Source organism: Schistocerca nitens, unplaced genomic scaffold (genome assembly GCF_023898315.1).
Source record: "Schistocerca nitens isolate TAMUIC-IGC-003100 unplaced genomic scaffold, iqSchNite1.1 HiC_scaffold_519, whole genome shotgun sequence".
NCBI lineage: Eukaryota > Metazoa > Arthropoda > Insecta > Orthoptera > Acrididae > Schistocerca > Schistocerca nitens.
The window spans coordinates 28,210-50,946 of record NW_026046052.1 but is presented as its reverse complement, the minus strand read 5'-3'; the positions used below and the strand labels follow the sequence as shown (position 1 = coordinate 50,946).

Here is a 22,737-nt window from a genome sequence, read left to right as displayed (position 1 = left end):
ACAAAAAAAACGGCCCTTTTCAGGGCCACTAACATCTCTCCGTCGCGAGCAAAACTTTTGTCGGTCTTGCCGCCCAGCCTCTCTCTCTAGCCCCGTTAAAACAACCACCACAATTCCCCACCCTCCCTCCCGTACACAGCCGCTCTCGCCAACAATCACAATCGACGTCATCCCACCCCACCCCTTCAAATACACACAAACAAACAGCCGGACGACGTCACCACGGGTGGCTGGCCGCCGCCGTCTCCGAGGCGCCACCGCGCCTTCCCAATTCCCGCCGGCCACTTCCACGTCTCAACGTCCCCGTCCCCCTTTCACACAGAGAGGACACACACATAACAAACAAGACGCGCCATCCGCAAAGCAAGCAAACAAACAGAGTCTCCAGAAACATGAGAAACCAACCGTCGGCCGCCGCACAAAATACAAAACACAAAACAAAACGGCCACAACCGCTCCGCTACCGCGCGCCGCCGCCTACCGCCACCGGCCCCACAATCCAACCACCACGGCACGCACACAGTACCCACAAGGGTCATACAGAAACGCCACACAAACACCAACCAACCCCACACACACACACACACACACACACACCCCGGCGCATGCACGCACGGCCACCCAAACAAGACAACACAACGCGCCAAGCACGACAATCAACGCCTTCCCGACGTCCTCTGATGGCCCTGAGAAGGGCCGTTTTGGGCCGCGCGCAGCCGTGCCATCGCGCGCCACTAGACGACGCGGGGGAGGGGGGTGGGGGACGACGGGGTCAAGCGCCAGCCCTTCCCTTCCTTCCCCTTTCCTTTCTTTACTTTAACTTCACTTCTTCTTCTTGGGCGAAGCCTTCGCCTTAGACGGCGTCGTCGCCTTCTTCGGGCGCGGCGCCTTCGGCTTCTTCGTCGGAACCTTCGCGGCCTTCTTCGCCTTCGACGGCGACTTGGCCTTGGCCGGCTTGGCCGCAGCCGCCTTCTTCGCACCCGCGGGAGCCGCCGACGCCGCAGACGCCTTCTTGGCGGCGCCCGCCTTCCGACCGGTCGCCGCCTTCACGCCACCAGCCTTCTTTGCGCCGGCCGCACGGGCGCCCTTCTTCTCCTTGCTGGCCGGAGCGGCGCGCTTCTTCTTCGCACCGCCGGCACGGGCCTTGCCGCCCTCGGCCGCCCCGCCGCCGGCGCCGGCAAGCTTGAAAGAGCCGGACGCGCCCTTCCCCTTCGTCTGCACCAGCTCGCCAGCCACGACGGCCGACTTGAGGTACTTCTTGATAAAGGGCGCCAGCTTCTCCGCGTCCAGCTTGTAGTGCGCGGCAATGTACTTCTTGATCGCCTGCAGCGACGAGCCGCCGCGCTCCTTCAGACTCTTGATGGCGGCCGTCACCATCTCAGAGGTGCGCGGGTGCGCAGGCTTGGCGCGCGGCTTCTTCGCAGACGCCGCAGACTTGGCCTTCTTCGTCGTGCCGGTGGCGGCGGGTGCCGCAGCAGTCTCGTTCGTAGCCGCCTGATCTGCCATTATTTCGACGACGCGCGTACACACACGAGAGCGAGAGCGAGAGCGGCAGGCGGCAAGCACGGCGGCAGAGAATAGCCGCCGCGCCGCCAGGCCCAGCCAGTGTCGCGGGCGGGCGCGGACGGCCGAGAGAGCGGCCGCCACTCTGCGCGCCGCCGCGCCGCGCCTCCCGCGCTTGCTACCGCCCAACGTCCGACAGCCTGTGCGGACCAGCCCCAAACCTGCGCCGCAACCACCCGCGCCGTTCAAACCACCGAGGATGGGGCTACACACGGCCACACCACAGTCGCCAACCAGTCGCCACGGCAGCGCCGCAAACCACGGCCAAACTGCAGCTACCGCGCGCTACAGCCTGGCTCGGCCCGCCGAGAATCGCCGCCCCCGCCCACATGCCGCCCCCACAGCCCCAGCCGACGACCCGCCACAATGGCCAAACCTTCGGCAAAAGTGCCACACCGTCGCCGCGCCAGCCCGGCCAGCGCGGCCGCCGCCACAGCCACACAAGCGGAGGCGTGCGGCGATGCCGGCCGTGCAAACGCACCTCCGCCGCCCCATCGCCCTCCCACCGTTTCCCGATCGGCCCGCAGCCGTCGGGCCACCTCGCCCGCCAACATTCGCGCCCCTTTCTCACAAAATTGCCCGCCGCAAACAAAACGGGCGCCGCCTGCGCAACATCGGCACCGGCCAACCGAGCGCCGCCGCCCCTCGCCGCTTACGCGAGGGGGGCTGACCGCCGTCCGCAACTACAGACACACCGAATCTGCCTCCAAGCACACACGACAGCCGACCTCCTACATTTATACGCCGCAAGCCACCCAACGGTGTGTGGCGGAGGGCACTTTTTACGTTACGTGCCACTGTCGTCATTGCCTCCCTTTGCCGTTCCAGTCGCGTATGGTTCGCGGGAACAACGACTGTCTGAAAGCCTCCGTGCGCGCTCGAATCTCTCTACTTTTACTACATTCGGGATCTCCTCGGGAGGTATATACGTACGGGGAAGCAATATATTCGATACCTCATCCGGAAACGCACCCTCTCGAAAACCTGGCGAGCAAGCTACACCGCGATGCAGAGAGCGCCTCCCTTGCAGAGTCTGCCACTTAACTATCACGGTTACCACATAACCCTGTGACGAAACGTTGGACCTTTCTCTATCTCCTCCGTCAACCCGACCTGCTACGCATCCCACACTGGTGGGCAACACTCACGTATGGGTCGGTCGAACGCGTGTTTTTGTAAGCCACCTCCTTTGTTGATGGACTACATTTTTGCTAAGCATTCTCCCAGTGCATCTCAACCTGGTACCCGCCTTACCAACAATTACTTTTATCTGATCATCATTCCACTTCCAAATCATTCCGCACGCATACTCCCAGATACATATTTTACAGACGTCACAGCTACCAGTGTTTGTCCCGCTATCATATAATCAATCATACAATAAACGATCCTTCTTTCTGTATATTCGCAATACATCACATTTGTCTATGTTAAGGGGACAGTTGCCACTCCCTGCACCGGGTGCCTATCCGCTGCCGATCGTCCTGCAACCTCTCTGTATACTACATACAGCACATCATCCGCGAAACGACGCATGGAACGTCCGGCACTATCTACTAGCTCATTTATATGATATGAATTGTGAAAAGCAATGGTCCCATAACACTCCCCCGTGGCACGCCAGGGGTTACTTTAACGTCTGTAGACGTCTGTCTCTCCATTGATAACAACATGCTGTGTTCCGTCTGCTAACATCTCGTCAATCCAGCCACACAGTTGGTCTGATATTCTGTAGACTCTTACGTCGTTTATCAGGCGACGGTGCGGAGCTGTATCGAACGCCTTCCGGACGTCAACGACAATGGCATCCACCTGGGAGCCTGTATCTCATATTTTCTGGGTCTCATGCGCAAATAAAGCGAGCTGGGGGTCTCACACACGATCGCTGTTTCCGGAATCCAACATGGATTCCTACATAGTAGACTCTGGAGTTTCCACAAACGACATGATACTCGAGCAAACAACATGTTCTACAACACATCGACGTCAGAGATATGGGTCTATGGTTTTTGCGCATCTGCTCGACGACTGGGACTACCTGTGCTCTTTTCCAATCATTTGGAACCCTCCCTTCCTCTCCAGAGACTTGCGGTACACGGCTGTTAGAAGGGGGGCAGGTTGTTTCGCGTACCCTGTGTAGGAATCGCGAATTGGTAATCCCGTCGGGTCCGGCGGACTTTCCCATTCCTCCTTGGACACTTATTTCGATGTCAGCCGGTTTCTCGTTCGTGCGAGCATTTAGAGACGGAACTGCAGTGCGGTCCGTCCTCTGTGAAACAGCTTTGGAAACAGGTGTTTAGGTATTTCACAGCTTTACGCGTGTCATCCTCTGTTTCAATGCCATCACCATGCCGGAGTGTCTGGATATGCTGTTTCGAGCCACTTACTGATTCAACGCAAGACCGGAACGTCCTAGCATTTTCTGTCAACGTCGGTACATAGGGTTTGTTCTACTTTCGAATTCACTGAACGCTTCACGCATAGCCCTCCTTACGCTCACACTTTGGACATCGTTTAGCTTCTGTTTGTCTCGGAGGTTTTGGCTGCGTTTAAACTTTGGGTGAAGCTCTCTTTGCTTTCGCAACAGTTTCCTAACGTTGTTGTTGTAGTATACCACGGTGGGTTTTTTTTCCCATCCCTCACAGTTCGACACTCGGCACGTACCTGTCTAAAAACGCATTTTTACCATTGCCTTGCACTTTCTCCATGAACACTCAACATTGTCAGTGTCGGAACAGGCATTTGCCTTTTCATCTGTCGGGTCGTCTGCAAATCTGCCTTCTATTACTCTTGCTAGCCAAAACAGATAGATACACCGTCCTCCCTGCAACGGCCTTATGATCACTGCGTCCCTGTTCTGCACATACAGAGTCGAAACACGTTCGGGTCTGTTTGTCATCCGTAGGTCCACGATGTTATCTCCACGAGTCGGGTTCTCTGTTCATTTTGCTCGAGGTGATTTTCGGACAGTGCACTCAGTATAATGTCACTCGATGCTCTCTGTCCCCCTACCACCCGTCCTGAACATCATCTGAGTGTCCCAGTCTATATCGGGTAAATTGAAATCTCCACCTAAGACCCTAACATGCTGAGGAAAATGTATGTGAAATGTGTTTCCAAAATCCGTCTCTCCGTTGTTCTGCCACTAATGCTGCTGCGTCGGGAGGTCGGTCAAAGGAGCCAATTATTATTAAACCTAGCTCGGTTGTTGGGTGTAACCTCCACCCACAATATTTCACAGGAACCATCCACCTCTACTTCACTACAGGATCAAAACTACTACTCAAACAGCGACGAACACACCACCACCGGTTGCATGCAATCGAGCCTTTCTAAAACACCGTCTGTACCTTTGTGACAATTTCGGCAGAATTTATCCCTGGCGTCAGCCAGCTTTCTGTACCTTATCACGATTGCAGAGCTTCGGTGCTTTCTCTGTCAGCGCTTGCGGTTCCGGTACTGTACCAACGCAGCTTCGACAGTTGACAATTAACAAACGATACCGATTGCTGCTTGGTCCCCGCACCCGTTGAGGCTGCTGTTGCCCCCTTTCTGTACTTGCCCAAGGCCATCTAACCTAACAAAACCGCCCAGCCCACGCCACACAACCCCTGCTACCCGTGTAGCCGCTTGTTGCGTGTAGTGCTCTCCACCTAAGACTATAACATGCCTTCGACATTCGCAGTGTACAACACCTTAGGTTAGGGTTGGCGTCGCTTGGGTTAGGTTAGGTTACGTTAGGTGGACGTGGGTTAGGTTAAGGGTTAAAGTTAGGTTAGGCGTCAAAGTTAGGTTAAGCGTTCGGACGTGAGGCGTCAGGTGGCCGCACCTACCTTACGGCCGGACATCTTAGGTTAGGCTAAGGGCGCCGAGGTCACGTTACGTTCACCTTCGGGCGCCACACGTAGCTGTCACAGGTAGGTAGTAGTTCGGTCGGTCGGTCGTCGGCAAGCCGCAAAAAACTACAGACGACGTCGACAACAAGACCGAGCAGGAGGCAGATATATACCGAGCGCCAAAGAGACCGACCACACACACACACACACACACACACACAAAACAACAAACACCACCCACCGGCCAAAGGGGCACCAAAAAAACCCACAAAGCCGAGCACCACACGTCGCGACCAGAGGCAACCCGCAACCGCAACGGCGCTTTCCGCACCGGGCCGGATGCACGTACGACAACACCGCTACCCGTACACAAGGCCTCCCATTGCACACAGCCGCTCTGTGTTCAACATCATCAATGGCGCGCCCGCGGCTCGTCGCGGTCGCAGCCATGACGCCGCCGCCACTTTTGCACCAACACATTCACGCACCGCAAAACAGCTCGCCGACCCACCGACACAGCACAGCCGACAAACAAAAACAACCGCGGCGGCGGCAACAAAACAAAACAAACACCTCGCACCAAGCGTCCGACAGAAAACAAACGGACAGGCACACAGGCCTCTGCTAACGACCACGACACAGCGGCACGCTGCCCCTTTCCCGCCACTCTCGATTCACAGCGCACGCGACCCCGTCGTCGACGACGACACGCGACGGGCTCGCTTCCCGCAACCTACACCTTTCCGCCACTACGCACGGCTCCACCCGACGCCCGTCGCAACGGCACTACTGCACGCACTATCACCCCCGCCGCCGCCGCCGCCGCCGCCGCCTCCTCCTCTCTCCCCCTTCCCGTACACAACAACACAGCCAAAAACACACTCACGACCCAAACATAACAACATGGCACGTGCATCGGCGCACACCCCCAACCAGTCACCGTCGACACAACCACACGCAAGGCACGGAAAAACCGGCGTCCTTCCACGTTGCCATCAAAGCAGCACAAACAACCACACAGGAGGAACCACCAACAACTGCCGGCCGGCCGGCAACCACCAAACGCACATTCCCGCTCGCCACCACACACCTCTCGGCAGCCGTTTCGCAAAGACATGACATGACATGACGCGACATCATCGCATCACGGGCGACGCACGCACACCGACCCACTTTCCCGCCCGTCTCTCTCTCTCTTTTTCTTCCGACGCCTTCGGCCGAGCACACACGTACGTGGCACAACGCCCAACACAGTCACACACAGTCGACAGGCGCACGCCCAGGCACGCAACGACGCAGCGCAGCAAAGGCGCCCGCGACACATACCTCCTCTCCCGTCTCGCCGCCGACCGCCAGCCAGCCACTCGCAATGTGCACTGGCCAACCGGACACACGTCCACCGCGCCGCCTCCGACCACCCGCCAGGGGGCGCTCACGTCCGCGACAACAGCGCGGCCCGCCGCCGGGCGGGCCCAGCCCGGCCCAGGCGGCGCGCGCTGCTCTGCACTCGGCGCGCCGCGCCACACATCCTGCTGCAGACCGGGCTCGTCTCTCTGTACGCGTCTGCGTCTGCCCGCATCTCATCTTCCTGCGCATCAACACAAACGAGGCCACGTGAGCAAACCCCCGTCACAACGCCACATCACGCACTGCCTTGTCGACCGCCTAAATAAATGCACTCACCCACCAGCCATCCGCTTCGTCCTCTTCTTGCTTACTCGTTGTTCGTCGTTGTTGCTGCTGCACCAGCACCAGCACCAGCACCGGCGGCGGCGGCGGCGGCGGCGGCGGCGGCGGCGGCGGCGGCGGCGGCGGCAGCGGCAGCGGCAGCGCACACAGCCCCCAGCCGGCCGCATCCGAGGGGGCCCCGCCGCCAGCGTCGCCTCCTTGGGCACAGGTGCGGTGCTGTGGCCGCCCATCCAACCGCATTTGCTGGCCGTCCCAGCCGCCAGGCAGGCGTTCCCACTGCCGCGCACCGCCTCTGCTGCAGAAGACGAACAAACGAAACGTACAAACATACACGCACCCGAAGCGTGGCCACACACGGACGGGACCGACAGGCTCCAAGGCGACCAAACGATGGAAAAACAAACACAAAAACAAAAGACACGCGAGCGAGCGAGCAAGCACGCAGTCGCCTCGCCTCTGTCCTCCCGCCCCCGCCCTTCTCCCCACCACATGCCCACAAACACCACCGCCTGCCCGCATCTCCACATTCGCCCCCTCCATTTGTTCCCTTGCGTTCGTTCCTTCCTTCCTTCCATGTGTCTGCGTGCGCGGCGCCTCTCCAACATCCGCCGTCCGTCCGTCCCGTTTTCGCCGTACCACACGCCACCGTCGGCGCCGCCTCGCCTCCTCCCAGTCCACCACCGCCGCCGCCCCTGTCCGCCCCGCACACCACCATACACCGCTGCTTGTCCCGGCCGTTGCCACCAAAGGCGCCAGCCGCAAACCGCGCCAAACGCCGCAGCGCGCGTGCGTCCTTCCTTCTTGCTTGCTTCTCCGTGCCGACGCTGCCTCTATTCCCGCACCCATTCGGCCGACAAGCACTGGCGTCGACGACACAGCCGTTGGGCTCCGGCACTGCGCGTACCGGAGTTACACGCGCACCCCCCCTCGCGAACGCACGACTCATTCTCTTTGTTGTTTCTCCTCTTTCTTACGTCTTCGTTTCTTGTTTGTTTGTTTGTTTGTTTTTTTTTTTTTCCTCCCACCGCCGCATGTGACACAATGGCCTCCCTCCCCCTTTCGTTCGTTGTCGCCGCTTTGTTTCTCTTTCTCATTGGTGCACGTCCGACGCGCTCCATTTCCACCACACCACGGCCATCGGCCTCCTCAACGGGCAGGCGCAGTGTGCCATTCTCCGGCGCACAAGCACACCGCGCGGCTCGCTCTCCTCGCCCCCACGCCACGCCACGCCACGCAGCACAAATGATGCTGTCTCGCAACACGACACACGGTGCGCACACCCCCGACCACGCGGCTCTTAAAAGGCATGGCACCGGCGACATGCGCCGCCCCGGCCCGCATCCGTCGTCTCACGTTCACTGCCGGCCGCGTCTGAGGCTACAACCGCACCACAACAACGGTCCCCTCCCGGCAACACATTTGTTGCACAAACACAACCGCCGAGCGCAGCGCGAGCCACCCACACGCGCCCTCCCCGTCTTTAAAAGCCTCCGCGTCTCCTTTCTCCTTTCGCGCCCCTCCCATCTCCCGAATATGCCAGCAGCGGTGCCACTACCGCGAAACGGACACGCCTTCCGGGCCACATGCAAGGGCACGCCCACCACCAACTACTGCCATATTCGCGGACGCAGTTAGGCAACACGCAACGCACTCTCCACCTACTTTCTCTCTCTCGTCCATTCTCTTTAAAACACACGAACCAACCAACCACGGCTAACACACTTTTTCGCGACACCTTTGACTGCGTTATCTTGACCGTGACGGCAGCTATCGACCTTCCAATTCCCCACTAAACACACACACACCCCTACATACACACCCTTCGCTACACCGGACAACAACAGCGTACACAACAGGAGGGCACACGAAACGGCAGGCAAGGGCAACGCATTCTCATAGATTCCTCCTCCGAGCCATGTCGGCGAACGTTTCATCCGGGAAGGCAATGCAATTCAGCCGTCACCACGGCCGACACCTGCAGCCGCGCCGTAAACGCCTTTCAGTGCGGCTGCAATGCACGGGAACGTTCCGTTGCTATAGACAGCGCCTCTCCGTTTTTCCCTGCTTCGTTTTCCGGTGATTGCTTCTCCATTTTGTTTGTTTTATTACTTTCCGTTCCCCTCCTCCACCATTGTTTCCGTCCCCAACAGTTTTGCTCATTCCACACGTTCTGCCCAGACACGACACTCGACCGATCAAAGGTCAGCCTTTCGTCACCGTTCGCGGCGCCGACGGTGCCACAGTGCGACTGGTGTGAACACCGACACGTTGCCATGACGCCGGTGTACCGCGCCGATATTGACAGTTACTCAGAGCCGCCGGATCGGATCACATCACCGACACACCTGCCATTTCACACCGGGGGACACAGACCAACGAAACGCGTGTACGCCCATAACAACAAACAACGACCGTCGTCGTCTAGCCTCACGCTTACTGTACTCAACCGAACACACGTGCACCGTGAATGACGTGCGTGCGCACAACAGTCCAATCAATCATCAGTCAAACTGCAGAAACGGCTATCATCAAATCAAGGGCCAAATAGGTACACCACCGTGCGTGTCGCCTACCCCACCCGCCCGTACATTTCTTGGCGACTTCGTAATGGATGATAGTACGACACGTCCATTTAAAACGTCACCAACACACACACACCAACGCGCCGTACAGCAAAGGGAATAGTCGACGGCAACACAACATTTCACCCTCGCCATCATGTATGATGTGACAACAGACGGCCGTAACGGTGACATCCAACAATCAATCAATCGCGAGGACTTTCAATTGCAGTCACGTGACTAACCGGGCAGACGGAGACAAAGACATGAATCAGCGCCACAGACAGCACCAACACCTCCTATCGATCTATCTGTGTGTCGACAAACAACCACGCCAAGACTCGTGCACGCATTCCACGTCACACCGGCGGCAACCAAACCCTCGCGGCCGTACCCCAGTAACCACAACCACAACCACATTCGAGACCACACCACCACGGCACAGCAGCACCACCAGCTGCCTCGCAACCAACCAAACCGGGTAGCTATGCCGCCCCTCTCACTCACTCACTCACTCACTCACTCACACACACACAAACAATTCCGCTCTTCCCGCAAAGGCAATTTGGTGGCCCTGAAAAGGGCCGTTTTGCCGCTCTCGCAACGGAGGGAGCTTCCTTCCTTCCTTCCTTCCTTCCTTCCTTCCTTCCTTCCAAGAGCCGAAGTAACAACCTCCTCCTTACTTGGAGCTCGTGTACTTGGTCACCGCCTTCGTGCCCTCGCTCACGGCGTGCTTGGCCAGCTCGCCAGGCAGCAAGAGCCGCACAGCCGTCTGGATCTCGCGGGACGTGATGGTCGAGCGCTTGTTGTAGTGCGCCAGGCGAGACGCCTCGGCCGCAATGCGCTCGAAAATGTCGTTCACGAAGCTGTTCATGATGCTCATCGCCTTCGACGAGATGCCCGTGTCGGGGTGCACCTGCTTCAGCACCTTGTAGATGTAGATGGCATAGCTCTCCTTCCTCTTGCGCTTCTTCTTCTTGTCGCCCTTCGAAATGTTCTTCTGCGCCTTGCCGGCCTTCTTGGCGGCCTTCCCGCTAGTCTTGGGCGGCATCTCGAACGTACAACAACAGGCAGCAAGCGCTCCGCTCTAGTCAGCGTCTCCCCACACAGTGGCACCCGCCGCTACCGCAACACCGCACCTTTACCAGCTCGCCCTGTTGCGGCCGCCGACCAATGGGGCGCGCGCGCAACCGGCCGCCGCACCCGAGCCCATAAAGGGACCCCCACCCCGCCGCCGCCGGCACACGCACGCACTCCGCTGCTCGACTCGCTGCGGCTCGCACCGTTACGGTTACGTGTTTAGCGCTTACGCCACTAGCCAAACGCCATGTCCGGACGCGGAAAGGGAGGCAAAGTCAAGGGCAAGTCAAAGTCCCGCTCAAGCAGGGCTGGGCTCCAGTTCCCGGTCGGCAGAATCCACCGCCTCCTGCGCAAGGGAAACTACGCCGAGCGCGTCGGCGCCGGGGCGCCCGTCTACCTCGCCGCCGTCATGGAGTACCTCGCGGCTGAGGTGCTCGAGCTGGCCGGAAACGCGGCCCGCGACAACAAGAAGACGCGCATCATCCCGCGCCACCTGCAGCTCGCCATCCGCAACGACGAGGAGCTCAACAAGCTCTTGTCGGGCGTCACCATCGCACAGGGTGGTGTCCTGCCCAACATCCAGGCCGTCCTGCTGCCAAAGAAGACCGAGAAGAAGGCCTAAACAGGGACCGCGGCGCTGCGCTTGCGTGCTCCCTGCACGCAAACGCAAACGCGCCTTTGCCTTGCCGGCTCGCCTCACAACAATCGGCCCTTTTCAGGGCCACCACACAAACCTACGTCCAAAGCAAAGTTTCCGTCGTCCTCGCCGCACTTTACAACAACGTCCACAGCGCCGGCGCACGTCCGCCATCTTGTCCACAGCCCGTGTGGCCGAACACACACACATTTTTTCTGCACCCCTCCACGCACGCACAGTCGCGTTCCAAACAACGACAACGACATCAATACACCAATAATGTGATGTGATCATTGTTAATATGTTCATAATTAAAAGAGCGCGTAACGGCCCGACGACGGACGACACGCGGGCCGCCGCGCGCGCTCTCCAAACACACAGGCACAGGACAAACCAAACCAAACCAAACAGCTGATCCGATCGATGATCCGGCCCGCGCCACAAACAAACCACGCACACACCGGACTCAGCCGCGCCCTCCCGCATCCATCATCACACACGTCACGTCGAAACTCCAAACGGAACGCACGCACGCAAAGCAACAGAGGCGCACAACAACAACAACAACAACAACAAACACACACACACAGAGGCAGGCAGGCAACACAGACCCTTTCGCACTTTTCAATTTCCGAACAGTGTGGTGGCCCTGAAAAGGGCCGTTTTTCGTCTCTCCCACCAAGCACGGGCAACGGCACGGCCGCGGGAAGGCCACAGCACAGCACACCGGCTGCCTGCCTAACCGCCGAAACCGTACAGGGTGCGCCCCTGCCTCTTCAGGGCGTACACCACGTCCATGGCCGTCACAGTCTTGCGCTTGGCGTGCTCAGTGTACGTCACCGCGTCGCGGATCACGTTCTCCAGGAACACCTTCAGCACTCCGCGGGTCTCCTCGTAGATCAGACCAGAGATGCGCTTCACGCCGCCCCTGCGAGCCAGGCGGCGGATGGCGGGCTTCGTGATGCCCTGGATGTTGTCGCGCAACACCTTGCGGTGCCGCTTGGCGCCACCCTTGCCCAGCCCCTTTCCTCCCTTGCCGCGGCCTGTCATTCTTCCTCCTCCTCAAGCAACAAAAAAAGCACAAGCGGCAGCTCCTCACCCGGCGCTAGCGAGTCGGCTACGGTGCGCCGTGAGCGCGCGCCGCCCCCCTATATAGACTCTGGCCCGCCCTCCCCCCACCACGCGCACCGAGGGCATATAAGCGCAGCACGGGCCCGCGCGGGCCCGTTGTCAAGGCAGCACCGGACGCTTCGCTACCGCACGCACCGCTAACCGCTATGGCCCGCACAAAGCAAACGGCCCGCAAGTCCACCGGCGGAAAGGCGCCGCGCAAACAGCTCGCCACCAAGGCGGCGAGGAAGAGCGCGCCCGCCACCGGCGGCGTCAAGAAGCCCCACCGCTACAGGCCGGGCACCGTCGCCCTGCGAGAAATCAGGCGCTACCAGAAGAGCACAGAGCTGCTCATCCGCAAGCTGCCGTTCCAGCGCCTAGTGCGCGAGATCGCCCAGGACTTCAAGACCGACCTGCGCTTCCAGAGCTCCGCAGTCATGGCCCTGCAGGAGGCCAGCGAGGCCTACCTCGTCGGCCTCTTCGAAGACACCAACCTGTGCGCAATCCACGCCAAGCGCGTCACCATCATGCCCAAGGACATCCAGCTCGCGCGCCGCATCCGCGGCGAGCGCGCCTAAACCGCTTAGCCGCGGCACGGCACCGCACGCGCGCAACACAAAAAAAACGGCCCTTTTCAGGGCCACTAACATCTCTCCGTCGCGAGCAAAACTTTTGTCGGTCTTGCCGCCCAGCCTCTCTCTCTAGCCCCGTTAAAACAACCACCACAATTCCCCACCCTCCCTCCCGTACACAGCCGCTCTCGCCAACAATCACAATCGACGTCATCCCACCCCACCCCTTCAAATACACACAAACAAACAGCCGGACGACGTCACCACGGGTGGCTGGCCGCCGCCGTCTCCGAGGCGCCACCGCGCCTTCCCAATTCCCGCCGGCCACTTCCACGTCTCAACGTCCCCGTCCCCCTTTCACACAGAGAGGACACACACATAACAAACAAGACGCGCCATCCGCAAAGCAAGCAAACAAACAGAGTCTCCAGAAACATGAGAAACCAACCGTCGGCCGCCGCACAAAATACAAAACACAAAACAAAACGGCCACAACCGCTCCGCTACCGCGCGCCGCCGCCTACCGCCACCGGCCCCACAATCCAACCACCACGGCACGCACACAGTACCCACAAGGGTCATACAGAAACGCCACACAAACACCAACCAACCCCACACACACACACACACACACACACCCCGGCGCATGCACGCACGGCCACCCAAACAAGACAACACAACGCGCCAAGCACGACAATCAACGCCTTCCCGACGTCCTCTGATGGCCCTGAGAAGGGCCGTTTTGGGCCGCGCGCAGCCGTGCCATCGCGCGCCACTAGACGACGCGGGGGAGGGGGGTGGGGGACGACGGGGTCAAGCGCCAGCCCTTCCCTTCCTTCCCCTTTCCTTTCTTTACTTTAACTTCACTTCTTCTTCTTGGGCGAAGCCTTCGCCTTAGACGGCGTCGTCGCCTTCTTCGGGCGCGGCGCCTTCGGCTTCTTCGTCGGAACCTTCGCGGCCTTCTTCGCCTTCGACGGCGACTTGGCCTTGGCCGGCTTGGCCGCAGCCGCCTTCTTCGCACCCGCGGGAGCCGCCGACGCCGCAGACGCCTTCTTGGCGGCGCCCGCCTTCCGACCGGTCGCCGCCTTCACGCCACCAGCCTTCTTTGCGCCGGCCGCACGGGCGCCCTTCTTCTCCTTGCTGGCCGGAGCGGCGCGCTTCTTCTTCGCACCGCCGGCACGGGCCTTGCCGCCCTCGGCCGCCCCGCCGCCGGCGCCGGCAAGCTTGAAAGAGCCGGACGCGCCCTTCCCCTTCGTCTGCACCAGCTCGCCAGCCACGACGGCCGACTTGAGGTACTTCTTGATAAAGGGCGCCAGCTTCTCCGCGTCCAGCTTGTAGTGCGCGGCAATGTACTTCTTGATCGCCTGCAGCGACGAGCCGCCGCGCTCCTTCAGACTCTTGATGGCGGCCGTCACCATCTCAGAGGTGCGCGGGTGCGCAGGCTTGGCGCGCGGCTTCTTCGCAGACGCCGCAGACTTGGCCTTCTTCGTCGTGCCGGTGGCGGCGGGTGCCGCAGCAGTCTCGTTCGTAGCCGCCTGATCTGCCATTATTTCGACGACGCGCGTACACACACGAGAGCGAGAGCGAGAGCGGCAGGCGGCAAGCACGGCGGCAGAGAATAGCCGCCGCGCCGCCAGGCCCAGCCAGTGTCGCGGGCGGGCGCGGACGGCCGAGAGAGCGGCCGCCACTCTGCGCGCCGCCGCGCCGCGCCTCCCGCGCTTGCTACCAGCACTGCCAGCAGCCGTTCACCGCCAAGCAGGCCGGAGGGGACAAGCTCAAGCTGACGCTGACTCACACTGACGACTACATGCGAGTCATGGATATGGTTGGCGCCCAGGGCATCGCGTGTTATACGTTCCCGATGGTGCGGCCACCAGTTCTGACTGTTGTCATCCGTGGAATTTTGAACTCCCTTCAAAATGACTATGTGAAGGAGTCGCTGGAGGAGCTTGGCTTCGTCGCCACCGTCGTGGACTACCACAAGATCCCTGGTACGAACAAGAAGTCGGGTCTGCGTGTCGTCGTACTGCCAGACACGGACCGCCATCGTGAAATTTTCCAACTGACCAGGCTCTGTGCCCTGGCCGTGACGGTGGAGAAGCTTCGGAAGTCACGTGGAGTCCTGCAGTGTTATCGCTGCCAGGGTTTCAATCATGTAGCTCGCCATTGCACCATGCCGGCTATGTGTGTTCGCTGCGGCGGTGGTCATGAGAGTAAGACCTGCACTCACCCCCGGCAGGAGCCCGCTACGTGTGGCCTATGTGGCGGCAACCACACGGCAAATTACCGTGCCTGTCCGAAGCACAAGGAGGCCAGTCGCCGCCAGCGAGGACTGCCACCATTGAACGCCAAACGTCGCTCACCCCGCGGCACTACTGGGAACACCGCAGCGTCTACGCCGACTGCAGCAGCCTCTCGCTCACAGCCGCCTACCCTGTTGGAGCGGCGCCGTGCCTACGTCCTGCAGCGCCCAACGGCTGCCGATGTCGTCAGGGGTGGGGTCCAGGCCCCCGCTCCTGCTCCTGGGTTGGACCTGTCGACGACCTCTTTTCCGGCGTTACCACCGCGACGCCGTCCGGGTGCTGGTCTGCAGCCTCCCTCCGGCAGTCAACCCCCTGCTGCTGACTGCGACGTGACGACCCTTCTTCAAACGATGCTCGCTGCTCTCGCAGAGATGTCCAAAGCCATTCAGGCTCTCCCTGCGTCCATTGCAGCCGCGGTCGAGGCGACCGTCCGAGGAGCGCTCAGCGCCACCAGCGAGGCACCCTCTGTCCAGCATGGCCGCGATTAGACGCCTAGAGGACCTCTGCATTGTTACTTACAATGCCAACGGACTGTATCACGACCTCATGGACCTGCGGCAGTTCCTTCTAGACTACGACGTGGATCTCTGCCTAGTGACGGAGACTCATCTCAAGCCCGCGCTTCGAGCCAATATTGCCAATTATCGGTGCTATCGTACCGACCGGATGACGGCCGGAGGCGGCACCGCCATCTATGTCAAAGCCAGTATCCGTCACTACGCTGCACCGACGCCGCCGCTCCAGACCTTCGAGACAACGGCGGTCGCGGTCGAGACTTCTGCCGGCCTCGTGACGTTCGTCGCGGCCTATCGGCCGCCTCGTGGACCTCTCAACATGGATGAAGCTCGTGCGCTTCTCCAAGTTCGTGGCCGTCTCTTCGTCGCTGGCGATCTTAACGCGAAGCACGCTGCTTGGAATTCCATCACCACCACGCACAATGGCCGCCGACTTCTTCGCGTGCTGGACCAGGTGGATGCCTACGCCTGTGGGCCGGACACTCCCACCTGTTTTCCATCCAGGGGTGCTCCGGATGTCTTGGACCTTGCTATCACCAAAGGGCTGCGGCAGTTTCTCACAGCGGAGTCGATCCACGCCCTAAATTCGGACCACCTCCCTGTCCTCTTCCGGCTAGCTGTCTCCCCGTCGTCGCAACCTGCCCGTCGGGACCTCAAGAGGACGGACTGGGACAGTTTCCGTGCCCGCCTTTCTCGTTCCGCGCATCTTCACCCTGAGGACGACGCTCGCGACGTGGACTGGGCGATCGATGAATTTACCGCCGCTGTGGGGACTGCGTTGGATTCCTCCACGCCGCGCCCTCGGCGCCCTCCACCGCCGCGGCCTGGTCTCCCGCCGGACATCCTCGATCTAATCCGCGAGAGAAATCGACTTTTCAAGGACTGGCGGCTTACGAGGGACCCTCACCTGAAGCGGCATGTCAACTTTCTCCGCCGCACCGTCAAGTCCGCCATCATCGAGCACAAGAATCGTCAATGGGCGTCGCAGCTGGCCTCCTTTACCCCAGACGCCCACTCCTGGGACGCTGTGAGATTTTTCACTAAGCGGAAGGCCTCTGTTCCTCCTTTGGATGCTCCTGCCGGCGTCGCTTATGCACCTTTAGACAAGGCCAACGCGTTGGCTGACGTCTTTGAAGCAAACTTTCGCCCCATCGATGACCCTGTCGATCTGCAGCATGTTCACCTCGTGGAGGGGACCATGGCCACGTACCTGGCGGAAGACGTTGGCGAAGAGGACGATTTGCTAGCTCCCATTACTCCGGCGGAAGTCAAGTCCACCGTTGCAGCCTTATCATCCGCCAAAGCGCCGGGTGCTGATGACCTCCCTGTGCGGGTCCTTAAGGAATTGCCGCCCGTCGCTTTCGTGATACTGGCCACCATTTTCAATAGTATCGTCCGGACGTGCACCTATCCTGCAGCTTGGCGGCGTGCGATTGTCGTGGCTGTTCCAAAACCGGGTAAACCCCGCCAGGATCCTCGCAACTACCGGCCTATCAGCCTGCTGCCGCACCTGAGCAAAGTCTTCGAGAGGCTCCTGCTTCACCGCTTACGGGACTTCCTGGACCACCGACGTATACTTCCGCCTGAGCAGTTTGGCTTTCGGAAGGGGCATTCCACCTGCCTCCAGTTGATCCGTGTGGTGGAGGAAATCACCCTCGCCTTCAACAACAGGGAGTTCTGCGGCGCCATCTTCCTAGACGTCTCGAAGGCGTTTGACAGTGTGTGGCACTGTGGGCTGTTGTACAAGCTACGACACATGGGCTTCCCGAAGAAGATAGTTCATCTCCTCGCCTCGTACTTGCGGGGACGCCGCTTCCAGGTGCGGATAGGCGACGCCCTGTCCTCGACTCGGCTGATCACGGCGGGCGTTCCGCAGGGCTCTGTCCTGGGCCCCACGCTTTATTCAATCTATACATCTGACCTCCCTCGATCGCCACGCATCGAGAGGGCCCTTTACGCTGATGATACTCTACTCTACACCCGAAGCCGGTGGCCAGCAGCTCTCCACCGTCGGTTGCAGGATGCTTGCGCCGACCTAGAGACGTGGGCGACGAGATGGCGTGTCTCCTTTAATGCCCTAAAAAGCCAGGCCGTCATCTTCACTAGGAGACACTCGCCGCCAGTCCCGCCGGTTCGTCTGTTTGGTGTGGACATTGTGTGGAGCGACGCCGCCACCTACTTAGGTGTCATAATGGATCGTCAACTGACGTGGCAACAGCAAGCAGCGGCTGTCCGCCTTAAGGTGCACCAGCGTCTGGGGGCTTTATACCCCCTCCTCAACGAGCGCTCTGCTCTTTCCGCGAGGAACGGGCTTCTGGTCTATCGTCTCTTTATCCGCCCAGTGATGGATTACGCAAGCGCCGTCTGGGGAAACGCAGCCAACAAGCACATTCATCGCCTTCAGCAGCTGCAGAACAAGGCCCTCCGCCGAATTTTTCACGTTCCTGCCACGTTTCCGTCGCACTATCTCCACGAGGCGGCCCAAGAGGACTACGTCATCGCCCGTTTCCAACGTCAAGCAAGACTTCTGTACCGTTCCTCTGCGGACTCTGCGAACCCTCTTATCCGGGGCCTTGGTGCTCCGCCTCACGACAGAGACCGCTACAAGCGGCCCAGCGCGCTACTTACTCGCTAGCTTGCGAAGTATCGCTCTCTTAATGTGATTCTACTTTCCCCACCGCCTGCCTGATGACATATAAATAAACATGAAGCACCTTCTTTCCTTCTTGTGATCTGCTGTTAGTAGTAAATGCCTCTTTGGTAAAAACTACATTTCCTAAGTCGACGACACTCTGAAGATGCGGACCGGCGCTTGCTACCGCCCAACGTCCGACAGCCTGTGCGGACCAGCCCCAAACCTGCGCCGCAACCACCCGCGCCGTTCAAACCACCGAGGATGGGGCTACACACGGCCACACCACAGTCGCCAACCAGTCGCCACGGCAGCGCCGCAAACCACGGCCAAACTGCAGCTACCGCGCGCTACAGCCTGGCTCGGCCCGCCGAGAATCGCCGCCCCCGCCCACATGCCGCCCCCACAGCCCCAGCCGACGACCCGCCACAATGGCCAAACCTTCGGCAAAAGTGCCACACCGTCGCCGCGCCAGCCCGGCCAGCGCGGCCGCCGCCACAGCCACACAAGCGGAGGCGTGCGGCGATGCCGGCCGTGCAAACGCACCTCCGCCGCCCCATCGCCCTCCCACCGTTTCCCGATCGGCCCGCAGCCGTCGGGCCACCTCGCCCGCCAACATTCGCGCCCCTTTCTCACAAAATTGCCCGCCGCAAACAAAACGGGCGCCGCCTGCGCAACATCGGCACCGGCCAACCGAGCGCCGCCGCCCCTCGCCGCTTACGCGAGGGGGGCTGACCGCCGTCCGCAACTACAGACACACCGAATCTGCCTCCAAGCACACACGACAGCCGACCTCCTACATTTATACGCCGCAAGCCACCCAACGGTGTGTGGCGGAGGGCACTTTTTACGTTACGTGCCACTGTCGTCATTGCCTCCCTTTGCCGTTCCAGTCGCGTATGGTTCGCGGGAACAACGACTGTCTGAAAGCCTCCGTGCGCGCTCGAATCTCTCTACTTTTACTACATTCGGGATCTCCTCGGGAGGTATATACGTACGGGGAAGCAATATATTCGATACCTCATCCGGAAACGCACCCTCTCGAAAACCTGGCGAGCAAGCTACACCGCGATGCAGAGAGCGCCTCCCTTGCAGAGTCTGCCACTTAACTATCACGGTTACCACATAACCCTGTGACGAAACGTTGGACCTTTCTCTATCTCCTCCGTCAACCCGACCTGCTACGCATCCCACACTGGTGGGCAACACTCACGTATGGGTCGGTCGAACGCGTGTTTTTGTAAGCCACCTCCTTTGTTGATGGACTACATTTTTGCTAAGCATTCTCCCAGTGCATCTCAACCTGGTACCCGCCTTACCAACAATTACTTTTATCTGATCATCATTCCACTTCCAAATCATTCCGCACGCATACTCCCAGATACATATTTTACAGACGTCACAGCTACCAGTGTTTGTCCCGCTATCATATAATCAATCATACAATAAACGATCCTTCTTTCTGTATATTCGCAATACATCACATTTGTCTATGTTAAGGGGACAGTTGCCACTCCCTGCACCGGGTGCCTATCCGCTGCCGATCGTCCTGCAACCTCTCTGTATACTACATACAGCACATCATCCGCGAAACGACGCATGGAACGTCCGGCACTATCTACTAGCTCATTTATATGATATGAATTGTGAAAAGCAATGGTCCCATAACACTCCCCCGTGGCACGCCAGGGGTTACTTTAACGTCTGTAGACGTCTGTCTCTCCATTGATAACAACATGCTGTGTTCCGTCTGCTAACATCTCGTCAATCCAGCCACACAGTTGGTCTGATATTCTGTAGACTCTTACGTCGTTTATCAGGCGACGGTGCGGAGCTGTATCGAACGCCTTCCGGACGTCAACGACAATGGCATCCACCTGGGAGCCTGTATCTCATATTTTCTGGGTCTCATGCGCAAATAAAGCGAGCTGGGGGTCTCACACACGATCGCTGTTTCCGGAATCCAACATGGATTCCTACATAGTAGACTCTGGAGTTTCCACAAACGACATGATACTCGAGCAAACAACATGTTCTACAACACATCGACGTCAGAGATATGGGTCTATGGTTTTTGCGCATCTGCTCGACGACTGGGACTACCTGTGCTCTTTTCCAATCATTTGGAACCCTCCCTTCCTCTCCAGAGACTTGCGGTACACGGCTGTTAGAAGGGGGGCAGGTTGTTTCGCGTACCCTGTGTAGGAATCGCGAATTGGTAATCCCGTCGGGTCCGGCGGACTTTCCCATTCCTCCTTGGACACTTATTTCGATGTCAGCCGGTTTCTCGTTCGTGCGAGCATTTAGAGACGGAACTGCAGTGCGGTCCGTCCTCTGTGAAACAGCTTTGGAAACAGGTGTTTAGGTATTTCACAGCTTTACGCGTGTCATCCTCTGTTTCAATGCCATCACCATGCCGGAGTGTCTGGATATGCTGTTTCGAGCCACTTACTGATTCAACGCAAGACCGGAACGTCCTAGCATTTTCTGTCAACGTCGGTACATAGGGTTTGTTCTACTTTCGAATTCACTGAACGCTTCACGCATAGCCCTCCTTACGCTCACACTTTGGACATCGTTTAGCTTCTGTTTGTCTCGGAGGTTTTGGCTGCGTTTAAACTTTGGGTGAAGCTCTCTTTGCTTTCGCAACAGTTTCCTAACGTTGTTGTTGTAGTATACCACGGTGGGTTTTTTTTCCCATCCCTCACAGTTCGACACTCGGCACGTACCTGTCTAAAAACGCATTTTTACCATTGCCTTGCACTTTCTCCATGAACACTCAACATTGTCAGTGTCGGAACAGGCATTTGCCTTTTCATCTGTCGGGTCGTCTGCAAATCTGCCTTCTATTACTCTTGCTAGCCAAAACAGATAGATACACCGTCCTCCCTGCAACGGCCTTATGATCACTGCGTCCCTGTTCTGCACATACAGAGTCGAAACACGTTCGGGTCTGTTTGTCATCCGTAGGTCCACGATGTTATCTCCACGAGTCGGTTCTCTGTTCATTTTGCTCGAGGTGATTTTCGGACAGTGCACTCAGTATAATGTCACTCGATGCTCTCTGTCCCCCTACCACCCGTCCTGAACATCATCTGAGTGTCCCAGTCTATATCGGGTAAATTGAAATCTCCACCTAAGACCCTAACATGCTGAGGAAAATGTATGTGAAATGTGTTTCCAAAATCCGTCTCTCCGTTGTTCTGCCACTAATGCTGCTGCGTCGGGAGGTCGGTCAAAGGAGCCAATTATTATTAAACCTAGCTCGGTTGTTGGGTGTAACCTCCACCCACAATATTTCACAGGAACCATCCACCTCTACTTCACTACAGGATCAAAACTACTACTCAAACAGCGACGAACACACCACCACCGGTTGCATGCAATCGAGCCTTTCTAAAACACCGTCTGTACCTTTGTGACAATTTCGGCAGAATTTATCCCTGGCGTCAGCCAGCTTTCTGTACCTTATCACGATTGCAGAGCTTCGGTGCTTTCTCTGTCAGCGCTTGCGGTTCCGGTACTGTACCAACGCAGCTTCGACAGTTGACAATTAACAAACGATACCGATTGCTGCTTGGTCCCCGCACCCGTTGAGGCTGCTGTTGCCCCCTTTCTGTACTTGCCCAAGGCCATCTAACCTAACAAAACCGCCCAGCCCACGCCACACAACCCCTGCTACCCGTGTAGCCGCTTGTTGCGTGTAGTGCTCTCCACCTAAGACTATAACATGCCTTCGACATTCGCAGTGTACAACACCTTAGGTTAGGGTTGGCGTCGCTTGGGTTAGGTTAGGTTACGTTAGGTGGACGTGGGTTAGGTTAAGGGTTAAAGTTAGGTTAGGCGTCAAAGTTAGGTTAAGCGTTCGGACGTGAGGCGTCAGGTGGCCGCACCTACCTTACGGCCGGACATCTTAGGTTAGGCTAAGGGCGCCGAGGTCACGTTACGTTCACCTTCGGGCGCCACACGTAGCTGTCACAGGTAGGTAGTAGTTCGGTCGGTCGGTCGTCGGCAAGCCGCAAAAAACTACAGACGACGTCGACAACAAGACCGAGCAGGAGGCAGATATATACCGAGCGCCAAAGAGACCGACCACACACACACACACACACACACACACAAAACAACAAACACCACCCACCGGCCAAAGGGGCACCAAAAAAACCCACAAAGCCGAGCACCACACGTCGCGACCAGAGGCAACCCGCAACCGCAACGGCGCTTTCCGCACCGGGCCGG

The 22,737-nt window shown here is 58.8% G+C and overlaps 1 protein-coding gene across 1 annotated transcript; it reads left to right on the top strand.

Moving 5' to 3' along the window:
* Window positions 1-5,738: 5,738 nt before the first annotated feature.
* LOC126232479 (uncharacterized) lies at window positions 5,739-6,518 on the top strand. The gene has a single exon (XM_049942731.1). It carries the CDS (start codon window positions 5,739-5,741, stop codon window positions 6,516-6,518), a length of 780 nt encoding a protein of 259 aa, XP_049798688.1.
* The last annotated feature ends 16,219 nt before the right edge of the window (window positions 6,519-22,737 follow it).

Coding starts and splice junctions, on each gene's coding strand:
- LOC126232479 (XM_049942731.1), top strand. CDS start 5,739: ATGCACGTACGACAACACCGCTACCCGTACACAAGGCCTCCCATTGCA.